At 44.9% G+C, this 25,446-nt stretch overlaps 1 protein-coding gene across 5 annotated transcripts in view; it reads left to right on the forward strand.

Annotated features, from left to right (window-relative positions):
* Positions 1–25,446, forward strand: part of LOC111860476 (midnolin-like) — a 40,628-nt gene that overhangs the window by 2,100 nt on the left and 13,082 nt on the right. The window contains exons 1-4 of one of the 5 annotated variants that reach the window (XM_023844219.2): positions 15,065–15,484; positions 18,865–19,093; positions 21,360–21,447; positions 21,590–21,652. In XM_023844219.2, coding sequence (XP_023699987.2) covers positions 18,873–19,093; positions 21,360–21,447; positions 21,590–21,652 — 372 coding nt within the window. In that variant the 5' untranslated portion in view covers positions 15,065–15,484; positions 18,865–18,872. Of the gene's footprint in view, positions 1–15,064; positions 15,485–16,471; positions 16,554–17,776; positions 19,094–21,359; positions 21,448–21,589; positions 21,653–25,446 lie in introns of those variants that run through there. The other 4 variants (XM_023844224.2, XM_023844223.2, XM_023844222.2 and 1 more) reach the window with 4 other exon arrangements.

Here is a 25,446-nt window from a genome sequence, read left to right on the forward strand (position 1 = left end):
GGATGTAATGTTGGTACCATTGTATAAGATAGGAAAAACTATGTTTAATGTAATTAATCCTAGTCTATATTAAATATCTCAAGGCGACAGTGGAAAAGTCTGAAATTAAAAATTAATTAAATTGGACATAATGGAAAGCCGTACTCACGCTTTGGGCAATTTTGAGATGTGGAGTTGCCTAATTATGTGTGGACTGCTAGAGGACACACAGCAATGAGGAGAATGTGACTTAAGTGCTTGGAAGATGGGTGGCTGGATAACTGAAGGGAGATTTGTCTAGTTGTAGATGTAACCTTTTCACTAATGTATATGAAAAAGGAGTACCTTACTATTTAGATGAATTGCACAATACTGGGTGTGTGTGTGTGTGTGTGTGGGGGGGGGGGGGGGGGGGTCTGTTCAGCATACTTCTCTTGAACTCGTGTGACCTACAAAGACATTACATGTGTTTCTAGATTCCTCACAGTTAGGTAACTTGTACACAGATGCATTGTTCAGGTGGGAACATATCGTACAGGTCAGTCCACCCATTAACATTTGTGTTCCCTAATGAAGTGGTAAAGTTCAGAAAATGTATCGCCCACAATGACACACTGCAGCAAAATTGCAAGGATGTTTACTTTCCATTATGCATATATGGCCTTGAGTATTTCTTTTAGCTTGTTTAAGATAGAACCTGAACATCAGCTTCTTATATCTTCACTTTATGTATGTTAAGAGAATTACATTGTTTTTTATCTTTGATTTTTTTTTTTGCTTTTTTTGTGGTGTCAGGATATAGCAGTACCAAATTTTCTGTAAATCTGAACTGATGTGAACAGTAAGTATTGTTTAACACATCTGACACGTGAAAGTTGAGCTCTGCTGGTAAAGATCAGTACCTATGTATATACCCTCTTTTTGAATGGACATTAATTTTGGGTCACTGTTACTGGTGTCATGCTGATTGATTTCTTTATTTTGCTATACTGAGTAATTGCTTGTCCGTCGCATATCAGAGCTGTTAAACAAAATGTGCTTTAGCAGTAAAAGCGGTTTTATATTTTTGAATCAGTACTTTTTCGCCTCGTCAGCGGAGCAGATGTGAGACAGTAATGGGTGCCTTTAGTGTCCTGCCAGTTCACGTTCCTGTGCTGCAGGGCTTGCGGCCTGGTGTGGGCGTCACCCAGAGTGACATGGCGAGGGCCTTACGGCAGCAGAGTGTAATCCCATTATTTAACAGGACCCTCCCACAGTGCCAGTTTGCCCCTTCGCGCCCTGAAACACTGCTCTCCTGCTGTGGGTCCTGGTTCACGTAGTCCGGGTCCCTCACCTACACATATCAAGCCTGGATTCATGTAAAATTATTAGGGGAAATGAAATGTTAACCCAATTATCCCCCTTAGATTTAACCCAGATTGTACCATGGTAATTACAATGGCACAAAGGCCCTTTTTCTGTACAGCACAAATGTTTCGTGGGAAGTTTTATTTATCAGGAAAATGCTATTTTTCATGTTCTGTGGACTAAAATGTGCATGATAAAGGCGGAACCTGCTGTGTGCCCCTTCTTAAATACCTGTGACTTGCCCATCGTGCATGTGTGAAGCCGAAGACTTGTATGTACATTTAGTCGCTTCTACATTGGGATTTCATTGCATCTTGTCTATACATGTCCTTCAGAAGAGGGTAGAACCTGAAAGTTGCAAGCTAGTGTTTATGTAGGCTCAAGCACTCTGTGACTCACACAATTAATCACCATCAAGCTCGAGAGCTGACTGCTTTTAGCGAGCGGCACTTCAGTCGCGGTTGACGCCGGCCGTGTTGGGCGGCTCCGCGGGGCGGGACGCCGGGCAGGGCAGAGGTCGTCACGCGCTCCTGTCCGTCACCGAGGAACCGTGTGACCAGCATGCTAAAAAGCTGCCCTTACGGACCAGATCAGCCTTACACGGTTTGGGGTTTCTCAACTCTCTGGCGTCAAAGGAGAATGGGATGACTGACAAGCCAAATTGGTGTCACTGGTGGCTCACTGTCTATGTTCCCTTCAGTGGCCCCGGCACCCCTATCATGTCCACCGTGGCATCTGGCCAACATGAGTCTCTAAAAATGGGACGGCTTCCTCTTACAGTAACAATGGTGAGAAGCTCTTCCTGTTAATTAGGAGGAAAGGTCAACCAATGCTCAATTACAGCGATGTGTCAAGTCCCCACTGGGAGACCTTTAACTCCCACCAATGCGTGGCATTTACTCTTCATTATCGGCAATATAACAAATGTATTTAAAATAAAGGCTGAAAAATGGCTTTTGCTTGGATCAGCGATGGCCAGCTCGGCTCCCGGATCAATTTCCGCTCTCCGGTCGGCATTCTTCTCCACAGATTATCCGGAAACCCTCGGAGCTGGAGGCGAAGCCAGCCCAGTTGTGTCAGTCATGGGCGGTGTGCTGTGGCTCTTCTGTTGTCCTGCTGTGTGGGCTGCTAAGCATAGCCTGTAGAGGGCCTCGTCCCCTCCCTCCACAGGGGGCCTCGGACCACAGTGACAGTCCTGCGACTACGCTTCAGAATCTCGGGCCTGACCCGCACCGACATGGGTACACGGTGGGTCACTGTCAGAGCTGCTTGCTGGTTTTCCAGATATGGTTCTAAGCAGCCAAACCTGCAAGGGCATGAAGGCGGGGGATGGGTAGTTAGGACAAATCCTAAGGCCTCTGAGTGACAGGGACACTATATAATTTGGAACATAATTAGACTGGTCTGGACTGGGGGGCCCAATATGATATGTCTTCATGGGGCCCAGAATCTGTAGCAGCACCCCTGCGTACAAGGATCAGCGTCACTGAAATACCAGACCAACGCCCCAAGTCAGACTGATAAGTAAAATATATTATTACTTTGTAAAATACAGCCAGTCCCCAGGTTATGAATGAGATTGTTCAAATTTGTAGGTAAATCAGAAAATAATACTGCAGTACATAATACTCATACAGTAATTAAATTAATTTAAATTAAATTAAATGAATAATGAAAGTACATATAGTGCTGTACTGTATGTCAAGCTGGCGACCTGCTGAAGCCATGCAATGTTTTCACAAGCATCACAAAGCAGTGCATGCGTTCGTTACTACAAACTATTGTATTCAACCTAATTTTTTCATGTAACGGTCTTTATGGCTGTCCACTCCTAAATTCTTAACTCGAGGATACAAAATTATGTGTCTGGAAACCGGCCTGGTCTGTTGGTTGTATGGAATCTGACTGCGTCTGTCATGCTGGCTCTGTCTGCATCGCTGATGAACAGCCAGCATGAGATTAAGCCTCATGTCTACACTGGCAGGTTATTTTAACGCAGGGTGAACCAATTTGATTGCGTATTTGAACTGACAGTGAAGCGTTTGCTGCAATAGGGGATGTTTGGTAATTAAATAGACGACTGTCATGTGAAACCATGGTCTTGCCTTGACATTTACTTAGCTATTTGTTTAAAATTGAGTAATTTTATTACTGTAGACTTCACCGAGGGATTTCCTTGCTGTAATTGTCTGCTGTACCGGCTTCTGACAGAAGGTGTCAGTAATGGGCACCTCATAGCCCCTTTAATCCAGCCTGGGCTTGAGTTAAGTAGCGATCGGAGGATCTTTGTATTTTTTTCCAATTAAAAACGGCCTTAAGTGACATTTAATTAAATTTATTTTGTAAATGATTATTTTTGAGGTAATCCAGTGGGGTCAGGAGGTTATTAATTGCCTTGTCAGCATTTAACTCCACGCTCAAGGTGTTGCTGTTTTTGTCGTTTCTAATTGGGGTTGCTGGAAAGTCACCTGCTGAAGGGGAAAGACGCTCCGCCCTTGTGGATTTCCGACACCGTGCCGAGGCTCCGCCTTGGCGCGGATCTCACGTTTTTGTGTGACAGCGCCAGGAAAACTGCCTATTGATAGTGAGGCCGGGGGGAACACACTGGGCTTGTGTAACTATAGGTTATATCTGACATGACGTTAAAAGGCTGTAATCGTGGCCTGGTGTGAGGTTTGCGAGACTTGGCGGCCTTTACGTGTGCTCGCCCCACCAGTAAAATTATGTTGGCTACTCATCTGGGATCATATTCGCTGATTTAAAAAAAAAAAACACAATGAGCTGTTTGGCGTGACCTGTTTTTCATAAATCAGACATTTTGCTATTGTTTTTTTTTTTTCATTGAAATTAACGATGGCTGTCATCTTCTCCCCAAGGATAGGGAATGTGTGCTGTTTTGCAGTCCACTTCGTTAAAACATTAAAGGCAGTAATTGTAGGGCACTGGGAGCTTCCCTGAGGGGAAGAAATTTTTAAGCGCAGTGTGGTGGTTTTCTTGCCAAGGGTTGTACTGACTTTTTCCAAAGGCTGTCCACCAGAATGGAAAAAAAAATCTCTTTCTGAAAGTAACAAAAAAAAGTGTTTTATGTGCATGGCAAGTTTTTATGCATAGAACAGAATGCATGTGATTCACAATTGCGCGAGCAGGTTTTTTCCATTAACGACATGGGATATTTTTAAAGGCACCCACATCCTCCTCTCTTCCTCGTATCTCCCAACCCTTTTAACTACGAGCCCTGTGCTGGCCAGACAGAAATGTTGCCTCTAGGCCTAAAACCAGAATGGCTCAAAGCCAGATGGCAGAGTGACAGTCGGGCTGCTCCTTTTGCGTTTCACCCTCCTGTGCGAAGCACCACGATCTCGGGCTTCCCAGGGAAGGAGGACACTTTTCATGTTAACTGTCATGCAGGAGACTGAAACGGAACTTAATTTTTTTTAAATCCCCTCCATGGAACCATGATATTCTCCATCTAATAGTGTCTCAGTCTTCATCTTTGCTGTTTTAAATCTGCACACGGTTCAGTCTTAATTTGGAGATCAGTGTATAGCATCTACTTTGCCTCTGCATCTATAGGAATAAAAATCACGCGCATAAGGATGAAGTAGAAAATTGCCCGTCTGATGGATCTGCTGGCCCATGGCCGTGTCAGCCTCTGCAGTGTTGCCCCGCCACTGCTCCCTGCGGTGGTTCCTATTCCTGCCGGATGCCTGGGATTTATTTCTGATTGCCGACTGCACCTTCCGCTGCTGAAGGCACTTACATCCTCCATTGGGGTCATCGCTCTTCCCCCTGTCTGACACCCTTGTGTTGCTGCGCCCGCCTGTCATCACGATACCCCAACTGGAGTGCATGGGCTAAGCTAATCGACGGTGTATCCTCCAAGGCTGCTATGATTAACATGGAATTACTATTAAAAACAAAGTCAGTAAAGTAATTCTCATCTTTCTCCGGTCCATACTGTCCTGTTGAGCCACTGAGCAGATCTGCCAAACAGATCTGACCAGACCTCTCTTTCCAAAGCCGCAGACTCCAGCTTGTTTTGGGGAATCCCCAGATGTTCCCAAGTTGGAAAATGTACTACCTCCAGCATGTCCTGGGTCTGCCCCAGGGCCTCCACCCGGTGGGACGTGCCCAGAACAGCTCCCCCAGGAGCCGACCAGGCGGCACCCTAATAAGGTGGTCAGATCTCCTCGACTGGTTCCTCTTAATCTAAGTAAGAAGAACCTCTATTTCCATGTTCCTCTGGATCTCTGAACTCCTCACCCCGTTGCGGAGGGTGAACCTGAGGCCCTGCAGGGAAAACCTGGTTTCGGCCGCTTGTCCTTTGCGACCTTGTTCTCTCGATCGTTACCTACAGCTCATGACTGTAGGTGAGTGTGGATACGGATGCCGACTGATTGGTCAACCATGAGCCTCATCTGACAGTTTAGCTCCTGCCTCACCACTAAGGACCTGCCTGGGGCCTGAAGCCTGCAGTTGACGACCAGATCTGCCCATCAGCCTCACGGTCTCGCTCACCAAGATCCCGAGCTCCTTAACCTCCTCCACTAACCTTAACCCCTCCCCCCTCACCTGAATGAAGCGACCCAAGGACAATGGCATAGAACTTGGTGTTGCTGATATTTATGCCCAGGGGCGTCAGAGGGGCATGATTACCCTGGCAGGTTCAGGGGGCCCAGCATTTAATAGGGGCCCCAAAATATAAGTTTGAGGGCCCGGTTTACCAAGGGGGGGGTCCAATGCAGCATTTTGTCAGGGGGTCCCAATTTACGAGCCATGCCCCCACGCCGCCTTTTGCTTCATGCTCAGCATCAAACCACTGAAGTGCATGCTGGAGTTTCTGAGCAGTTTTAACCAAAAGCACGATGGCATGACCCTAACCCTAAACCTAACCCTGAGATCCCCACCTCACTATCCCATCCATGAAAACCACAAACGGTACCGGAGACTCCCTATGACCCCCAAGCCGAGTGCTGTGATGAGTCAGGCAGATGTCTATAGGGAGTGTGTCATTTTAAAAATGGCCGCCAGCCCGCGGTACCCCTACAGTGTGACCTGACCCCCGATGTCACACGGCAACCGCGCAGTATGGTACGTGTCAGCCGGCATGCCGCCGACTCCCTGGCTCAGGTGGGGGCTCTACAAGCTCTGCTTTGTGCTGCGCTTGCATGTAAGCCTATATCACTTATATCGAGTTTCCTGCACCTCTGGAGGTCCGTGTACGGTGTCATTCCTGAGCCCCTGCTTGTAAATGTGGCCAGTATGGAATTATTAGTATCGATTTTAGGGATCAGAATTAAGGTGTGATACTTTGTTCCACACGCCTAAGAAATTGCTATTTAGAAAGAAGCGAGATGGAAGAGCACTTAATATCGATGCATAAAAACGTCTAAGCAGGCGCTCTGTGGTTTCATTGTGCCGCCCAGGCTGAGGACGATGCATGAAAAGCCCGTTGGGTGCTGACACTGAAGTTTTGTGGTGCTCTGGCATTCCAGCAAGAGAGGTGCCACATTCCATGGGTGAGACAAGCAGGAGGGCCCCCCCCCAGGGGGAGATATGAGGCCCAGGCCCAATCTCCGTCTCCAGGCTCGCGTCTGTCTGTCGCTAACAGCTTCACCGGCTCCTCCGCCGTAGCCCTGCTGGTCTGGCAGACAAATAGATTCGGAGCTTCTCTGATTTGCCAAAAACTTTCAAATTGTTGAAATAGCCTTGAGGGTCATTGAAGTGGTGAAAGTTTTGTAAGTTGAATTCCACCTGAATAATCTTTCAACAAAATGGGTGCCAAGCTTGACAGCTTGGCACTATTACTGCTAAGGCCTGCCTTAGATCAAAACAGGACAATAGCTTGTTTGTTGCCAGGAGACAGTAAGGCATATTTGAAAATGCATTATTAAAAAAGATGGATTTGGGTTATGTATACAGCCTGATCCCTGTCTGTGAGACAAACAGCAGATGAAACTTGTTAAATATTGCTGACCTTTTGTGTTTATTTAATATTATGACTCCAGTGAAGATCAGATCACATTTTAGGAGTCATTCATGCAGAAATCCATATAATTCCAGAGGATTGACAAACTTTCTCTCAGATGTATGTGTGTTGTGAAGCATCTGTCTACTTTTCTTCATGTTCCCTCCTCAAATTTGGCTTAGCGCTGATCTCACTTCTTAGTCTCTCTGCTCTGTTTCCGCACACTCTGCCACGCTCCCGGTCTACAGGACGGGCATGCAGCGTAGGTGAAATTACAGTGGCAAGCGCGCCAGGCCGCCTCGTGACCCGCACTGAGTACCATGACCGCCCAGGAAACCCAAACGGAGACTTGCTTCAGTGGTCATTATGTTACTCATGTCTCTTGGCCTCATTCAATTTTCCGAGCCAGAGGACTCCCCGCTCTCTTTCCACCGCCATCCATCTGCAAGCTGCACTTCAGCTGTGAGCTACGAGCCCCCCCCCCCCCCCTCCTCAAGTGTCTCAGGTTCTCTTTTCCTGCCAAAGAAACTTGAAATCAATTTTCTCCCCTTCATTCCCACTCCACACCTTTGCTGACACAGTAAAGCAGCGTGTAATCGGATCTCGGTGCACTCACCTGTTACGGCTTTGCCACGTCACTGCAAATGCAGGAACACATACGTGTTTAAAAAAAGGATGGCGGTGGCTATATATGGTCAATTCCAGGTGAGAAAATGTCACGGATACACGCCATGCCTCTGTCCTCTACCTGAAAGTAAAGGCCCCTCCCACCCGGTCCAGACTAAGGCTGCATATGGTTTGTGGTCCACAAATCACTTGGTTTTCCACTGAAGTCCTCAGAAATCATGCAGGCGTGCAGGTTTCCATTGTGGATGAGTAAAGCAGCCATGGCTCGTTTGACGTCGTATGGCAAGTCTGGCGGGGCCTCAATTCCTACATAATTCTAACAGCAAAACAAACGCCTGACACCTTCCTAGGCTGGGGCCAGCCAGGCTGGCGAAAGTGACACCGATGAAAGTTCATAGATCAAATTCTGTCAGCTCGCTGGGGACAGCCGCGCAGAGGTCACAGGATTCTCAATGGCCCCTGATTGGCGTGAAACCAAGGTTGGGGCTGTTTTCAGTAATAATTTCCCTAACGAACCTGCCACATTTTCAGTAGGACTTCCAGGAGACCAAGACAGTCTCCGCTACATCCACACATTCACCTGGAAATAGGTCTTGCAAAACATGCAGACTGTTGTCTGATTTTTGTCTTGGCCACCAGCAGCTCTTTGGGATAGCCAGAACTCGCTAATACTCTGGCTATCAACCTGCATAGGATAGACGGAGCTCATTCACGCTCTGGCTATCCCCATACAGAGGGCAAACAGCTGGAACTCGTTCACGCTCTGGCTATCCTCGTGCAGAGGACAGACAGCCAGAGCTCATTCACGCTCTGGCTATCCCCATACAGAGGGCAGACAGCCGAAGCTTGTCACTCTCTGGCTATCCCCATACAGAGGGCAGACAGCCGAAGCTTGTCACTCTCTGGCTATCCCCGTGCAAGGGGCAGACAGCCGAAGCTTGTCACTCTCTGGCTATCCCCGTGCAAGGGGCAGACAGCCGAAGCTTGTCACTCTCTGGCTATCCCCGTGCAAGGGGCAGACAGCCGAAGCTTGTCACTCTCTGGCTATCCCCGTGCAAGGGGCAGACAGCCGAAGCTTGTCACTCTCTGGCTATCCCCGTGCAAGGGGCAGACAGCCGAAGCTTGTCACTCTCTGGCTATCCCCGTGCAAGGGGCAGACAGCCGAAGCTTGTCACTCTCTGGCTATCACCGTGCAAGGGGCAGACAGCCGAAGCTTGTCACTCTCTGGCTATCCCCGTGCAAGGGGCAGACAGCCGAAGCTTGTCACGATCTGGCTATCCCCGTGCAAGGGGCAGACAGCCGAAGCTTGTCACGATCTGGCTATCCCCGTGCAAGGGGCAGACAGCCGAAGCTTGTCACTCTCTGGCTATCCCCGTGCAAGGGGCAGACAGCCGAAGCTTGTCACTCTCTGGCTATCCCCGTGCAAGGGGCAGACAGCCGAAGCTTGTCACTCTCTGGCTATCCCCGTGCAAGGGGCAGACAGCCGAAGCTTGTCACGATCTGGCTATCCCCGTGCAAGGGGCAGACAGCCGAAGCTTGTCACGATCTGGCTATCCCCGTGCAAGGGGCAGACAGCCGAAGCTTGTCACTCTCTGGCTATCCCCGTGCAAGGGGCAGACAGCCGAAGCTTGTCACGATCTGGCTATCCCCGTGCAAGGGGCAGACAGCCGAAGCTTGTCACTCTCTGGCTATCCCCGTGCAAGGGGCAGACAGCCGAAGCTTGTCACGATCTGGCTATCCCCGTGCAAGGGGCAGACAGCCGAAGCTTGTCACGATCTGGCTATCCCCGTGCAAGGGGCAGACAGCCGAAGCTTGTCACTCTCTGGCTATCCCCGTGCAAGGGGCAGACAGCCGAAGCTTGTCACTCTCTGGCTATCCCCGTGCAAGGGGCAGACAGCCGAAGCTTGTCACTCTCTGGCTATCCCCGTGCAAGGGGCAGACAGCCGAAGCTTGTCACGATCTGGCTATCCCCGTGCAGAGGGCAGAGAGCCGGAGCTCATCCACGCTATCTCTTTGCAGAGGGAAAGCTCCATTGCTTTTTCCATCAAATCCTGCCCCCACATCACAGGTCACCTCTCTTCCCTCGCTTTGGGCTCCTGCAGCCCATGCTGTGCTGTCAGTAACCAACGGCATGTTAGAAAGAACGTACCAACATGCTTGGAGAGAGATGGGGGAACTGGCAAAAAAAAGGGCAACGGGGGGGGGGGGGGGGGGGTTGCAAAATATCTGTTCTTTTTTTATCCACACAGCTGTGTATGACCATGGGGTCAGGGAGATCAGTATTCTGTGGTCAAGAGACTTCTAAAGTGTGCATGGACTTGTATGGTAGGGCATCCCCAGAATGCTCCCATTGATCAGGAGCTTAGGTTATGGAAGAAGTGAGGTCTCACTCCAGCATTTCCACCCTACAGAGTGTTATTTTACTGCTGCCTCCAAGGGGTCGGGGAATTTGCCTCTGGGTAACTGGCTATTGTCAAAAGAAAGGTCACATGGGGCGGCTTATAATCCTGCATTCTTCCATACTTCATCATGCAATGCAATTACTCTTAAGTAGCAAACATTAATACAGTATCTTATGTTAATAGAAGCATTGCCACAGTGTCCGTGAGATTGATTTAGTATCCAATAGCTGGCTGACCTCAAATATTACAGTCCTCCAGAAGTTCTACTTCCAGAAGTTCAAATAGGTTCATTGAAATAGTGATTATCTTTTCATTACCAAGGTCTAACACTCACAGATATGGGAACAGATCACACAGCTTTTCGTTTGTTAGTGAATTTAGATTTGTTTTGATTTGTAATCCGTTTAAATATGCATTACACCCAGTTGTCTGAGGTTGAAAATGACTCATTTACACATCTTTGGACCATATCCTTGGATGAAATCAAGTTAAGTTGGTGTCTATAATTGATTACGATGAACTCATAAGGAAGCATCTGGATGTCGTATCAGTTTATCTGGGTTCAGGAGGAAGTGCATCACATCTTCATTCACCCCCTCCCCACCTTCTGTCATGTGTTTGGTTACACACCTTCATACACTTTGGAAAGCTTCAAAAGTAGTGGGCATATGCTCCTCCGATTTGCATTCTTACCAGTCAATGGTCAAGAGTTGCCCCCCCCCCCCCCCGGATTACACAGCAGTGCCAAGAAACACCTGGTTGTGGGTAGATAACAGCAGACTGCGGGTGAGGTTTTAGCTATCAGGAAGGGAGATACAGAGGAGCACCGAAAGGTGACTTCCTCCTCAAAGCATCCTCCCATTCTGCAGTTCTAAAGTAGCCATAAGAGCTGCAATTTAACAAACAATAGGCAGAGTATTTTGCAATTGTGACACATACGTTTTAAAAAGCGACTGATTGCGATTCAGAATTGACTTCATGTGAACGTCAGAGGGAGAGTTTGACGAGGAACCCGTGAAATCCGTTTGAGAATGACTTCAGCGGCGCACCGAAGCTACAAGCAGAGTTTCTAGAACCTTCCCCGGCTGGCCAGCAGAGATGTGGTGCACGGCCGACTGAACAGAGCTGATTGCTGTCAGCCCTCAGCAAAGGATAGACGGCTTATGGTGCCTTCTTATCAGTGTGAGAGAATAACGTTGCTGGCAGGACGGGGGGGGAAGCAGGGAGCGGCAGGAGAGACGGCAGCGGCTGATGACGTCTCCGCTGGGGAGGGACGGCTATTTTAAGCGCCTGATAGGGGGTAGGCCACTGCAGTCTCCCTTCCTGACGTCACAGATGAAATCACTGTGTCTGGTGGCCTTGGACGGCCGGGTCATGTGACTCCTCATGATGATCTATATAAATGATTAGATTAGAGGATCAGAGACACAGAAATGTCAGTCTGCCCTCCCCAGACAGCTCTTAGATATGCAGGGAGGATGATTGTTATGCTGGAACAGCAAATGATGCCATTAAACTACAATACTGGAAGTTAGGCCGGGGTCTGTCTGTCATTGACTGACACGTTTTTAAATCAGTTTGGATTACAAATGGCAAGCTTTGTCGAATATTAATTTTCCCTTGTGTGTTCTGTATATTTTCCTTTGTCAAAAATGTCCCTTTTCTGATCATATTTCTCTGACTCTAATAAGCTACTGCTATCACACAAATTTAAAAATGTCTTTTTTTTTTTTGCTTTACTGTTTTTTGGTCCTTGAATCCCTAAAATTCCTCAAGTCAAGTAGCTAATACTCAACAAACTAACACTATGTATGTAACACTAACAACACCACTGACCCAATTTTAATATGGTGTTTATTAGGCTAACTAACAGAGGCATTTAAGCACTTAGGCTTGGCGCGTACAGCCACCATATAAGGCAACAATGACCATATTTGGGTTAGCAGGCTCTTAAGCAGGCAAGGACAGGATTGCATTTTAGATAGAGTGCTGACCAATGAACATTGGAATTTACTGCTCTGAAGTATTTACTGTAGTATCATTTGCTTATTGTTTAATTATATTTGTCGCAACATTTTCCCTGAGAATCAAAAACATGCTAATCGTGGTATTGAAAGTAGCGTAACGTGGATTATGTAGTAGTCATTGGGTTTGGCGGCTGTGGCAGACTTGGTTTGACTGCCCTGCACCTTGCATCTGAGACTTCAGCTTGTACACACACTGGTCCAGGGGTGGTCAGATAGGGTCTGCTTGTCCATTGTCCCCCAACATCTATTGTCTATTATGGTGTCATGTGTTCCTTTTGGTGTCACAGGGAAATATGTCCCTGTGCCCCTGATGGCATTTCTGAAAATAGCTATTTCAAGTCTCCTGATTTTATTTTATTTTGCTCCATGTCAGCTTATATTATTAATTAATGATTATATATAAATTGTATTTTTTAAGACTATTAACTGTTCATTTATTGTCTAAAGGTGCAGCGTAGGGCCACAAGAATGATTCCTGGTCTTAGAGGAATGTCATACGAGGAAAGGTTATTTGAGCTAAATCTGTTCAGCCTCAAGCAAAGGAGACTGAGGGGGGACATGATCCAGGTCTATAAGATTCTAACAGGTTTGGATGCTGTTCAACCGAATAGTTACTTCAGCATTAGTTCAAATACAAGAACTCGTGGCCATAGGTGGAAATTAGCGGGAGAACATTTCAAACTGGATTTAAGGAAGCACTTCTTTACACAGTGTGTAGTCAGAGTATGGAATAGTCTTCCTGATAACGTAGTGCAAGCTGAATCCTTGGGTTTCTTTAAATCAGAGCTAGATAAGATTTTAAAAACTCTGAGCTATTAGTTAAGTTCTCCCCAAGCAAGCTCAATGGGCCGAATGGCTTCCTCTCGTTTCTATAGTTCTTATGTTCTTATGTTCTTAAACCTAACAGTCTGTTGTGCTGAATTGGATAAAGTGATTCTTATTCTAATATGTGATTTATTTACTCACTCTTCAGATCCAGAAAGGGGGATTTAGGTGTCAGGTTGTGGTTGAGTGCTCCTAGTTCGTCTCTCGTCCATCATATGAGAGCATTTTGATGTCATGTCAGATTCAGACTTAACGTTTTGTGGTGGGTTGAAGAGTCACCTGTTGGCTCTCGATTCCCACAATCCCCTGCTGCTGAAGGAATGCCGCGGGGTCTCGGCTTATTGATTTACCATAAATGAATACACAACAACCACATTGGTGCACTGACTCAAATTACTTGTTTGCACACACGTGGAAAAGGGTGACTCTGACTTTGTCTGACTGGAATGCTGGACACGCACATACAGAACATCTTAAGCTGTCACCATGTAATGTGGTGCATATGCTCGTTTTTCCTTCATTATAACTTATGTGTATTCTTTTGTAATTACAAACATTTCTTTTTCATGCATCCCCTCCTAATCTCCTTTCTGCTAATCAGGTTTTATCTACGATTCACTGGCACATGCATAGATATGGTCAAAAATTAATACCTTGATTGAAGAGTGTGAAAATACATATGAGTCTCTGCCAAGTCATCTTCCATTTGCAAAGAGAGGGGAATGGATTCCCAGTGAATAGAACAGCAATGTAGACATATAAACAAGCAGAAGCCTATTACATATATAAACCCAAATCCAGTTAGCGCTTTTGATCATTCTAAGGACGTGCAAAAGTAGAAGTTTAGGTGACATCCTGGTAAGGGGCAACATTTCGACAGCTTGAGTTTCTCCAGATCAAAATAATTCAATAATAATAGGAACGTATGACCTTTTAATGGTAAAATAGTTCAACATATGACTGATTATACTTAAGCCCTATACTTGCTAGTCATTTTAAACTGACTATTTTCCACACCTATGAAAACTGATGCATTTCTCACAAACGCTTAAGACAACTCGGAAGTAATTCAGATCGTTTTCTTTAATTTTTATGTCTTCCTAAATATTCTCTCGCACTGCGCCGGAGCGAGACTGTCAAGGCGCAAAAAGTAATACAATCTTTGGTGACCCAAATACAAACGCACTGCTTGACGCAAGAGCCGGGATATTATTTCATGCGTTTCCATCTCCAAATAAAGGGTACATCATGCTTAAGCGAGGGGCTCATTACGTATGTGTCTTGGCTCCATCTCTGTGCTGTGCCACCGATAACCAGTAACTTCATCCCAGGTTAACTAGAACTGCGCGATGGGAAGAATAATTTCAACAAATCAATGTAAGGATTTGTGGCATAATAACGTTAATGGCAGTGTGCAAAAGAATGAAAAGGGTTAAACAAACACACGAAATGTTAATAAAAGAACCGCAAACAAATGTGCAAACAGTGCCCAGTCCAATATATATATATATATATATATATATATATATATATATATATATATATATATATATATATATATATATATATATATATATATACACACACACACACATTCACACGTATTGCAGTATCTATGCAGTATTTCACTCTTTTGCTCTCTAGCCCCCTTCTTTGTCGTCACAACAAGGTTGAACTCTGACAAGGTCGTGCCTCTTTCCTTTATTCTGGTAAGGTCGCTCCGGTGTATTGCAAAATTATCTTTTTATAGCAATCCAAATTGCGCTCCAATATAAACGAGCTCAGTGGTCTATATATAGACACATCCAGCCTGAAGTCATGCGTCAATCTAATATCAGTTTCTATTCATAACCCGATTTAATAAAAAAGTACAAGTCAGCCCTTTGTTTGCACGTACAATCCAAGGAGCCACTCGGTGTTGAGAAACAACCATAAGCAGGGAGGATTTTTGCGACCTTAAATCACAAGCTGACATTGCAATAATGAAACTCTCCACCCCTATGGAAGTGCTGTAAGGTACCACACCTCCGACGCGGCGCTGGGAGCGCGAGCGACGCCGTGACGCGTAACTTCACTCTTATACTCCTGCCGCAGCCGAATGGTCGCACAAAACGGGCAGCCCGTCACTTTCTCAATACAGCCGGCAGTCAAAGTTCACTTTTTATTTTAACTCGTGTCCAGCTTGTGTGGATTTACTGCTTTTCCTGAATCAGATTTCTTCACGAGGTTTGATACTTACATCCTAAACCTGGGGAAACTTGATAAAAACGTTTTTCCAAGGAGCGTGAAATTCCTCGCTGGAGTAATTGGTAAGTGGCTTTTGGTCTGCTCTGCACAATGAAACAGTGATCGTGATCAAAACATTATTTAAATAACGAGTCACTCTTTAGAAGATTATCAAAAGTCAGGTGTTACAAATAAAATCTTAAAATTTACTTTGGATGGAACTTCTTAAAGTTTGCCTAACAAGTTATCCTGCGTGCGAAAACCGAACAGAAAAATCAGTGTAGCCTATTTAATGGACCTACATAGTGAAGTTCTGTGTCCTCCACCAGTTAGCAAAACATCTGTCACCATTCACGTAACTCCCTAGCGAGTCAAGGCTTAGTGTAACTATTTTAAAAGGATGTTAGTTAAACTGAGAGCATACTCTTAAATAGCCATGCATGCTTTTTAACTGAACATACTGTGCCATCATTTTTTCCTTTAGTTGTCCTTTTGGTTGCGATAATTATCAACAAATGACGTCATAAGTACTTTGCAAACGTTTATAGACTATATGGGTGGAACTTCACATTGAGCTATGTCGGAAAGGTATCCTGATGGATAATCTGTGTGTATCACGATTTAAATTTCCCTGCCATGAGAGCCAGAGAGAGCAAGGCTTACTGGTTGGAAAACAGACTTTCCAGCGGCACTGTGAACGGTGTTTGCTGGGGGACGCGTGGCTCGGGGGATGTCACGTGACCCTGCCGTTATGGCACATTGGGGCCAGTCTTTGAGTCATTTGTGCCTTGGTCAAAATGATCGGGTTAATGGATGACACGGTTTCAGCGGCTTCTTTTACGGCCTTGGGAGTGTAGCTGGAAAATGCCCGGGTGACCGAGTTATAACCTACTTTACTCGGAGCGTTCTAATAAATGGGCACAGTGTCGCGTTTATTGTTAATGATGCCTTGCGTAATCGTGTCCTGTCTGCCGAGGAGATCAGATGATTCATACGATAAGCTGTTGGCTATTAAAAGGTTCGCGTTCTTTTCTTCACTTGAACGTCTGGCGTTGCTTTTGCTTGTCTAGGCTCTGCAGTGTCATTGTGTTTGTTTGATAATAACTACATCGGATCCGGAACACAGGCCTGCACTACTCTGCCAGAATATATGTAAACGTCCTCAACGATTATTCTATATAGGCATACGTACAGCTGTGTTTTACGTATAACGTCGTTTCGAGGTTTTCTCGTACAAAGGGCTTTAATGCGAGTTTAGGAGTAGTCTAAGGCGCAATGACATATATGCTTAGCCTATGTATGCATTTTATGTTGTGTTCAGTGATTACTGAATTAGGTATCACAATTTTTTAAATATTGACTGTAGTTGTAAAATTACATTTTTTTTTTTCATTCTTAAACTTAAATTATAAATCTACGCATCCTTCGTCGAATGCCGTTGCATTGTGAAAATATGCACGGTAAGGAACATTAGGGTAATCGACTACGTGATTGCGGGAGATATCTTACTGTCGCACATTAATAACAAAAGAGACTAACGAACATTTTGGTCCTGCAAAATGCATGCCCGTGCCTTGCATATTACTGCCACTTGTTGGCGACAGAGACTGTTTTGCGCAATTGTTGATTCTCTGTCCTGTTAGTAGATAATCCGTCCAAGTACACTTTGTATTGAAGTTTCTTTGTTTCTTATTTTAGAAACCGATGTGCCTGTATATTGCGGGAAAAGGTGCAATTTACTGGTGCTTTGTTTTCTTGGCGACCTATCAGTCTTAGGAAATAATTGTTCTGGAAGACATAAAACTTAAAGTGCATATGAATAAAGTGACACATGGCTTTAAGAGCTGCAACTTCTCAGCTTCGGGACTCTTACGTCGCCAAGCAAGTCTGTTTGTGTGTTTTGCCGTAGTTTTACTGCATCCGCGCTTTCAACTTACACGCAATTGACAAGATAAGAATCTCCCATCCTTTGTGTTTTCGATGCTTTTGAATAAAGCCTTTGTACTATTTGAGGTAGTGGAACACGACTAGACGACATACACTGACAGACGAAACACAAAACAGAACTCCTTTCGAGCGTTGTATAAATAACCCGTGTTTTAATCGAGCAGCAGTAACGTGATTCACGGCCAGCGGTGCCATTTAAAATGTTAGCAATCCAAGAATAAAAAACCAGTGGCTGTTTGCGTCAGCATGCGGAAAGAGGAATGCTGGACACCTTGTTCTGTTCAGTAATGCCTAAAGATCGGTTTAAGAAGTAGATCTTCTACCTAACAAACTACGGCTACCACGTACACCATTACATTTATCAGTCCAACGCTTCTTCACCACAGAGCTGTCCTGTCTTCCCGGAGCTGTCACTGTTCATTAAAAGGCAAATATAGAAGCTTCAGGCGTCCCCCACCAATTTCGTTTTCAGTTAAGCCCTATAATTATAACTACTAATCTACATTTAATGTTTCATATACAAATTTTGTTGCACTCGGGCGTCGTATTTGTGCTTGCATTAACGTAATTTCACATTGGAAAACGGAAAGATTAATTTTTTGTAGATGATCTATGCGATACTAATTATGAATGACCTGGAATTGTAGGAATGGGCAGGAAGTATCGTATTCTTTGGCGTGGTGAGCCTGTCCTTCTTTTGTGTGATTGGTTCTCTTTGACAAAGATAGTGTGGGAGAAAGAAAGTGGGCAGAGCTTTTTCTCCACGTGGGTGTACTGGATGAGCTGTCGATTGGTCAGTGGTTACGATCGTTGCTCAATTGTGAGTAGTGATAGGCTGGAATGGGAAAGGAGGGCGGGCACCTTATGCCACTCTGAGTGATACTTTGTAACATTCTTTATTGTTGGTTTTTGCATTGGAGGTGCTTTGAGCATGGGTACGCGACTGGAGAGTTATTCAGCTCTAAATCTATGAGGCTTTGGCAGTCTAGTACTGATCTCTCGCTACTACGAAAGCTGACATCTCCGGGCATTGGAAATAATTATAAAATATATATACGATTGCTACGGATTTTTGCTTTTGTGGAATTGGCTTGTTGCAAGACGAGCAATTTTTTGAAGGAAATCTGTTTGTAAAAGCCTTCATGTTTAACTCTGGCATCGAGCCGTCTCTGTAGCATTTTTAAATCTGGAAGTGGATCATATACATCGCTTTGCAGAGCTTGAAAGCGAAGATTTTTGTTTTTGCTTCAACGAATGATACGTGCTAAACCAATGCGTACTCGTATTCCGGGAATACTTTGTAACTGACAAGAGGAAGAAAGAGACGTCGTTATTATTGGCTTCACAGAAAACGCAGATACACAGTACGGTCCGTAAAGTCGGGACATAGCAAGTGAAAGTGACTGAGATATTTTAAACACTTCGTCCTTTTTCCGGTCCATTAGAGCGGTTAATATTTCAGTCATTTGGCTTCGAACCTGGTACTCTAGCATTGTCCTTCCCCCATTCAACACAGGCTATCGAATGGACCAACATCCCACCGCCCGGAGCTGCACTAGTCGCGGAGCTCCGTCCTGCGAGGCCGTCCCAAGCGAGCCCTCCATGAATTTGTACATCCACTCCACCACCGGCACACGCTTTGAGCTCTCCCTTCCACTCGAAGAGACGGTGGAAGGACTGAAGAGGAGGCTTTCTCAAAGACTCAAAGTACCAAAAGAGAGACTTACTCTGCTGCACAAGGAAACGTGAGTGATCATCCACGGTATTGCTCCGACATGCACTTCTCGTAAAACAGTGTGCAGATCACACCGGGTTCCTGTATCGTTTGCACTAATCGTTTGTTGCTATATTGGTCATCTGTACATCAAAGGTCAGTGGATCTAGCGCAGTCACCCCATGCTTTGGTCACCCGGACATTGGCTGTGCATAGTTTCGTTTTAAGTAGCCCAGCGTACACAAAGATTTTAGGGAAGGGAAGCGTTGAACATAGAAGCATTGAAGTGAACTGATATGGATTTTGCCTCTAGTGTTCTCTGGACGTTGAACCCCCCCCCCTCCCCCCAAAAGGGTTTAGTGGAAAATCTCCAATAAACCGGATGATCATATCGATGCGTCTGTATTAGTTAGATCACGTATAGCTCGGAGTAAATATTTTGATAAGGACTCATGATGGTTGTCGGGTGGTGTGTAGACAGTGTTGGGTATTTTAGAGCAGAGTACACGGGTGTGCACTTTCATTCCAGATTACTGGAGAGAGGCTCGGCGGCTCGGTGGCAGGGTGGTAGGGGGGTTAAGCGAGGGTGAGGCAGCGACGCCGGTAGTGTCTGCTAACCTCGGGACTGCTTCAGCCTCCCTTTTCAGCCGCCCGACCGATTTCACGCAGTTTTGAAAATCTTTAATTAGACGAGTGCAAAATCTATATCTGTATCTGTGGATTTTGCATACCCTGCATTTGCTTACGATTGGCTGTACTCTTCCTTTCAGTTCTCGCGTAGATCGCTCATCAAAAATTACTAGTACGCTTCTTTCCTTGCTCATTGTATCACATTAGCTAATGCAATTAACCCCATGTCGCTTAATTTACAAGCTGCTTTTCTCACCGTCTTTGGGTACCTACAGTACTTTTGAAATATTAATAAAATGTTGCTCTTATCAAGAAGCAAATTCTGTTTTTTTTTTCGCGGAGATACTAGGACGATTTGTAAGTGGTTTCAGTGATGTTTACCATCCGTTAAAACTATTTTGATCCTGATACATTTTGTCCAGTAAAGTCGTGCAGTGAGAAGGTTGTGTTAAGTGAAAGGGAATCCTTTGTCGTTTGCAAATGACGAACTGTCGCATTATTTTCCCCCCCTTTTCATAGCTGAACAATTTAATGTCCCCTCAAGTAATCGCCTGAAAATCGCATCATCCTTTAAAACAGACAACCGATTTTAATCTTCTTTCCCCCAAATAGCTGCCCTTAAGCAAAGTGTTGGGTCCCTTTGTTCAGCCGGAGGTGACATTTAATACAGACGTCCACGGTACAGCACGAAAAGGTCTTCTGCATTGATTTGCGTGTCTTTTAAAATTAAATGTATTCTGACGTTAACGCATAATGGCATTTCAAAGATGCATAACAAGCACAACCTTTAAAAATCTGCATTTCACACTTCTATTAAAATATTAGTTACAATTGTATTTCTGCAGAATAAACATTTTAGGCAGTTGTTACAAAGTACCGAAATGTTATTTCTACATCCAGCTGCTAATTTTAAAATTCAGTTCAAATACATATTTTACCGTAAATATCCTCACTTTCCCATGCAATGCAGGATAATCTAACATAAAATCAAACTAAGTAATCTGGTTGTATATTTTGACTTGTTTTAAAGCTCGTTTGATCAAAACGGAATAGCCATCTCATTTACACAAAGTGACGCGCCAGGAATAAATATTCTTAGTGCGTAAAAAGAAAGCGGCTCAGATCACATCATTAGCATGCAGGAGTGAGTTTCGTTGATACCAAGTGCACAGCACAGTAACTCCAGCTCTTTAGATCTTAGTAGGCTGCCATAAAGTAATATTGTCCAGTGCTTGATTTTTGCTTTATCAGTTGATGTCCTGGTCTTCAAGAGATATCCGCAGTTTATGTGAGGGTGTGTTAACGATCCTAGCCAACAAAAAAACACGGCGGTTTAGCCCGACTGCTACTATACTGACGTCCGAACTGAAGCGCTTGACCAAGTATGGCATCTATTCTTTCTCGACTTAAAAAAGTGTTTACCGAACGACCGTTTCCTTACTGAATTACTCTTCTAACACATTACTGTTTTCATGTTCAGGCAAAACATGACTTCAAAGAATTTTAAACCCCTGTCACATGAAAGTCTGTGAATTTCCCCCGCCTCAAACATTATTTCCTCTCCGTTAGTAAATGTTTCTTAGGTATTTTGCCGTCGTTTATATTCAATATGCACAGGTGCTGCTGAATATTTTGAGATTAATTTTTTTCCCTCCGGTTTCCATCAGGAGGCTCAGTACAGGAAAACTGCAGGACTTGGGCATCTCTGATGGGAGTAGGCTTACCCTCGTACCAACTGTTGAAGCAGGCTTAATGGTAAGACGCCTTTGTGGAGAAGCAATGTTTCACTGTGCTATGATGAAATGTGCTTGCTGTGACAGTCTTTTAACTCTTTGCACGAGGTCTGTCCAGTAACTGGTTTGTTTTTGTGCCTTCTCCCCCCCACCCGCCCCCGTAGTCCCAAGTATCAAGACCGGAGCAGTCTGTAATGCAAGCCTTGGAGAGTTTAACGGAAACTCAGGTAAATGGGGTCTGTCTTTATTAGGCATCATTCTTCACGATACGATCATCTCTGTGGTTGAATTTGTTTTTTTAAAAAGGATTTCACAGCATGCTCGTTTGGTATTTCAACACTGTACTGGCAACACGTATACACCTGTACAAAGCATCTGGTGAATAAGGTGGGGTGGGGGGGGGAGCAGTTTGTGCTGCTTTCATGTCTTATCTTGGTTGGGTTTAAGCATACGAGAAGGTCTGGTTTGTCAGGACGGCGCGTCATGTGGCTTTTGCGACAGTATCGCTGCAACTGTCTCCATGCGTTAACGGTTAAACCCAGTCTTGCCTGTTATTCATCCTGACCGACTTCTACAAAGCCAAACCTACCTCTACGTGCGTGTACATTTCGGGGATAACGAAGGTCCCCATTTCAAAACGCCATGGAGACTGAAGACTGCCTTGCACGCTTGTCTTGAATGTTAATTTTTGAACGCATGTGCTCTGAGTATGAGAGGGAGGTTGTCACTTGAATGCATCGCCTATACGCATTTTTTTTTGTGCAGGCGTTAATATGCACACCATACCCTCAGCAGCTCGTGACATTTGCTGAGGAGGTCACATGACTTGTCGTTTTGATCAATTACGAGGTTGTTAAACAAATTGACACTGGCCCGATAATGGTGCTTTTAACTATGACAGTTTCTTTGCGTTTGTATACATTTCAAAGAAAAAGAGCCAAAGTCCTGTTCGAGGAGGTTGTAATTCTGATTGCAAACCGAAATCAATATTCATGTTGTTGGCTCTGTTTCCTTGAAGTATTACTTCAAAGATATATTTTAAGCATGAATGATTTAAAAATACAATGTCAGAGTCTGGGATGGCCTTGTGATATTTTTAACCTGGATGTCCTGCCTTTATTGTGTAAGCAGTAGAATCAGTGACGATAAATGACTGTGTTTGGCAATGCAGGGGGGAGGGGAAGAAACGCCTCCCTTCATTATGTGGACTGCCTGGCCGCACATCTCCTCTTAAGTGCGGTTTCTGAGAGAAGCAGTGCAGAATAACCAGCTTGGAGACTATTGTTCTATAGGCTAGTCTTTCTAAATCCATTCCCCAAGGTCCCCTAGACAGTGCACGTTTTTGCTGCTTCCCAGCCCCTGGTAGCAGAAATATGGACTGTCTGGCAGAGAGCTGGGAGGGAGCAAAAATGTGGACCGTGTGGGGGCTCCACGAGGACTGGGCTGAAAAGCACTGCTATAGGCTTTCCTTTAGGCAGCCGGCTCCCATAGGCAGCGACAGAAGGAAGTGACAGTCATGAGTAAATCAGAAGGTATGACTTCTTTCGTTTGGGTGCACATTTTCTCAAGAATGTACGGTATTGTCTGATGTTGTAATTGAGCTTCCTGGTGAGTCATTCAGAGGCTTGACAAGAATTAAAAAAAAAAAAAAAACGTATCAAGAAAAAAGCAAAAGCTTAAATGCCAAAATATTACCGGGCTTGTGAAATGAAAATGATGGGTTATTTTTGGGTTAATTGAAATGTTAATTTAAAGGGGAAGGAAAATTAGACTTGTGAATGGTTTGTAAGTCATGCGGATTCTATAGTGTAAAAAATGTATGGAAATGTATACGAAATGAGTAATCCAGGAAAATATCGATACAGGAGTTTTTAGCTCATGTAATCACACACCCAGGAAATATTGGGAATCAATCAGAGCTGGAGGCTCTTAAGAGGGGTCTTCTAACCGAACAGATGCCCTGAGTTTCTAAAAGTGGCAAGGATAGTATGATGGTGTGATAGAGTATGAGAGTGTGGCTATTCAAGCAAGGCCCCCCACCCAGAAATCTGTTTTAATGGCTCCTCTCTCCAGGGTGGGACTGAGATCAGGTTCTGTGTATGGATGGATCTTTGCAGGATCTACCTGGATAACCCCATGTTATCAGCATGGTGGGGTAGCTGGAAGCACAGAGGCAGGTTCCTGGAGGGGGATGGATCCATTTCAGGCATCTCTGTTGTAAGATGGAAAGTGTTGTTAGGAAAGGGGAGCCTTGTAATTATTGCCCCCCCCCCCTTTCCTGTGTTTCCGCTTTTTTGTCTACTCTGTAATTTGTGTTGCGTGGCTGCAAGTCTGGCATTGCTTCCTAGATCTCCTGCCTTGGCATTAGATGGCATGAAAAAACAGAGTGGGGAGGGGTGTGGGGATTGTTTACCAGCACAGCACCTGGGCACCAAGGAAAATGCACGTCTGCAGCCTTGGGCATGGGGGGGGGGGGGGGGTTTCTGTCGTGATAATCCAACGTTTGTTCTTCAGCTGCTTAGCAAACACCTTCTTACCAAAGCGAGTTCAGCTGAAACACTGTAATCCTAATTATACAGATGGATGTTTACTCAGACTGGGACCCTCTGGGAACTCGAACCCGAAACCTTTTTTTGTGACAAGTACTTTCACCCCTCCTGTCATTTAGAGGGGACTGCTTTGGGTGGTCATTGACCTCCAATAGCTCTCACAGACAATGTCGGAGAAACGGTGATATTGCTGTCATTAGTTTCGGCAAAAATAAGCCCCCTTTAATGAATAAGCCATTTTTCAAGCATAATACTACATTAAGGTGCTAGTTTGGTCAAGTCTCTTTTGTGCCATATGACCAAGAGAACCCCTTAAACTCCTAACCCTTTTCCGGACGGGTGTTTGCAAGAAACACTGGCTGTATACCATCGACTCACAGCTGCTGTGAATGACACTTTGTCCAGTTCGAGTAAGATTACGAAAAGGAATCCAATTGGATGAGGTCACTCTCACTCATGACAAATGTGGCTGGCTGTTGCGGGGGGGAGGCTGGGCAGCGTCTACAGCATTCATCACTTGCTTTCAAGATTGTGAAAGTGAAATTGTTCATTCTTTGTCTTTTTATAGCACCATTTGCTTGCCCATTGGGTAAATGAAATGCCGTTCATATGCCACCCAGTCGAATCCAGCCATTCTTGTGCACCCTCCCCTTATTCCTCGTCTGCTGCTGATCCGTAAAACCAACCCACCACTGTTAGACCAGCACATAAACAAAGGAACGGCAAGCCAAAGGGGGACTATGATCCCATACTGTGGCTATGACAGATTCTTTTGCTTATACGTTATTTCAGCCTAAACGTCTTGACTGACCCACGGAATAAACTGTAGTATTGAATTCTACAGAGGAAAAACTTCCTATGTTGTGTATCTTGTCACCTTTGCACCATTGAACGAATCTCTCCCGACGTGGGACTTGTCGTGAGGGAAATGGCCCTCATGGTTTCTGCCCTAAATCATCCCTGATCGAGAGTAGAGGTATAAATTTGAAGAGGGAGCTGCCAACTGGGTAAACTGTGAATTCCACACGCAACTTCCACAAATAACTAAGACATCCAGTTGGTTGGCTGTGTGTATGTGTGGTTCAGCTGGTCTTGATGCTCTCCGTGATCAGAAGGTTGCTGGTTCGATTCTCGAGTAGCAGAGTATGTGTTCCGTTGGGCCCGGGAGCAAGGCCCTTAACACCACACGTTCCAGGGACCCTGCTTTCACAAAACACGTATGTCACTTTGGATAAAAGCGTCTGCTAAAATAAATTTAAAAAATGATTTTTTTAACATCATTGACGTGTCCAAGCCTGTACCAGTTCCTTCCTAAATGACACTGGGAGATTTACTCTAGAGGCTTTGGAGTTAGATATTGGAGGAGGAGTTTGTCAATAGTTAAAAATTGACCAAGGTCAATTTTAAAGGGGGAAATTCAGAATACATTACGCCAGACTAATGTATAAATTTCTTATTTTTTTCGTCTGGTC

Source organism: Paramormyrops kingsleyae, chromosome 15 (genome assembly GCF_048594095.1).
Source record: "Paramormyrops kingsleyae isolate MSU_618 chromosome 15, PKINGS_0.4, whole genome shotgun sequence".
Classification (NCBI taxonomy): Eukaryota; Metazoa; Chordata; class Actinopteri; order Osteoglossiformes; family Mormyridae; genus Paramormyrops; species Paramormyrops kingsleyae.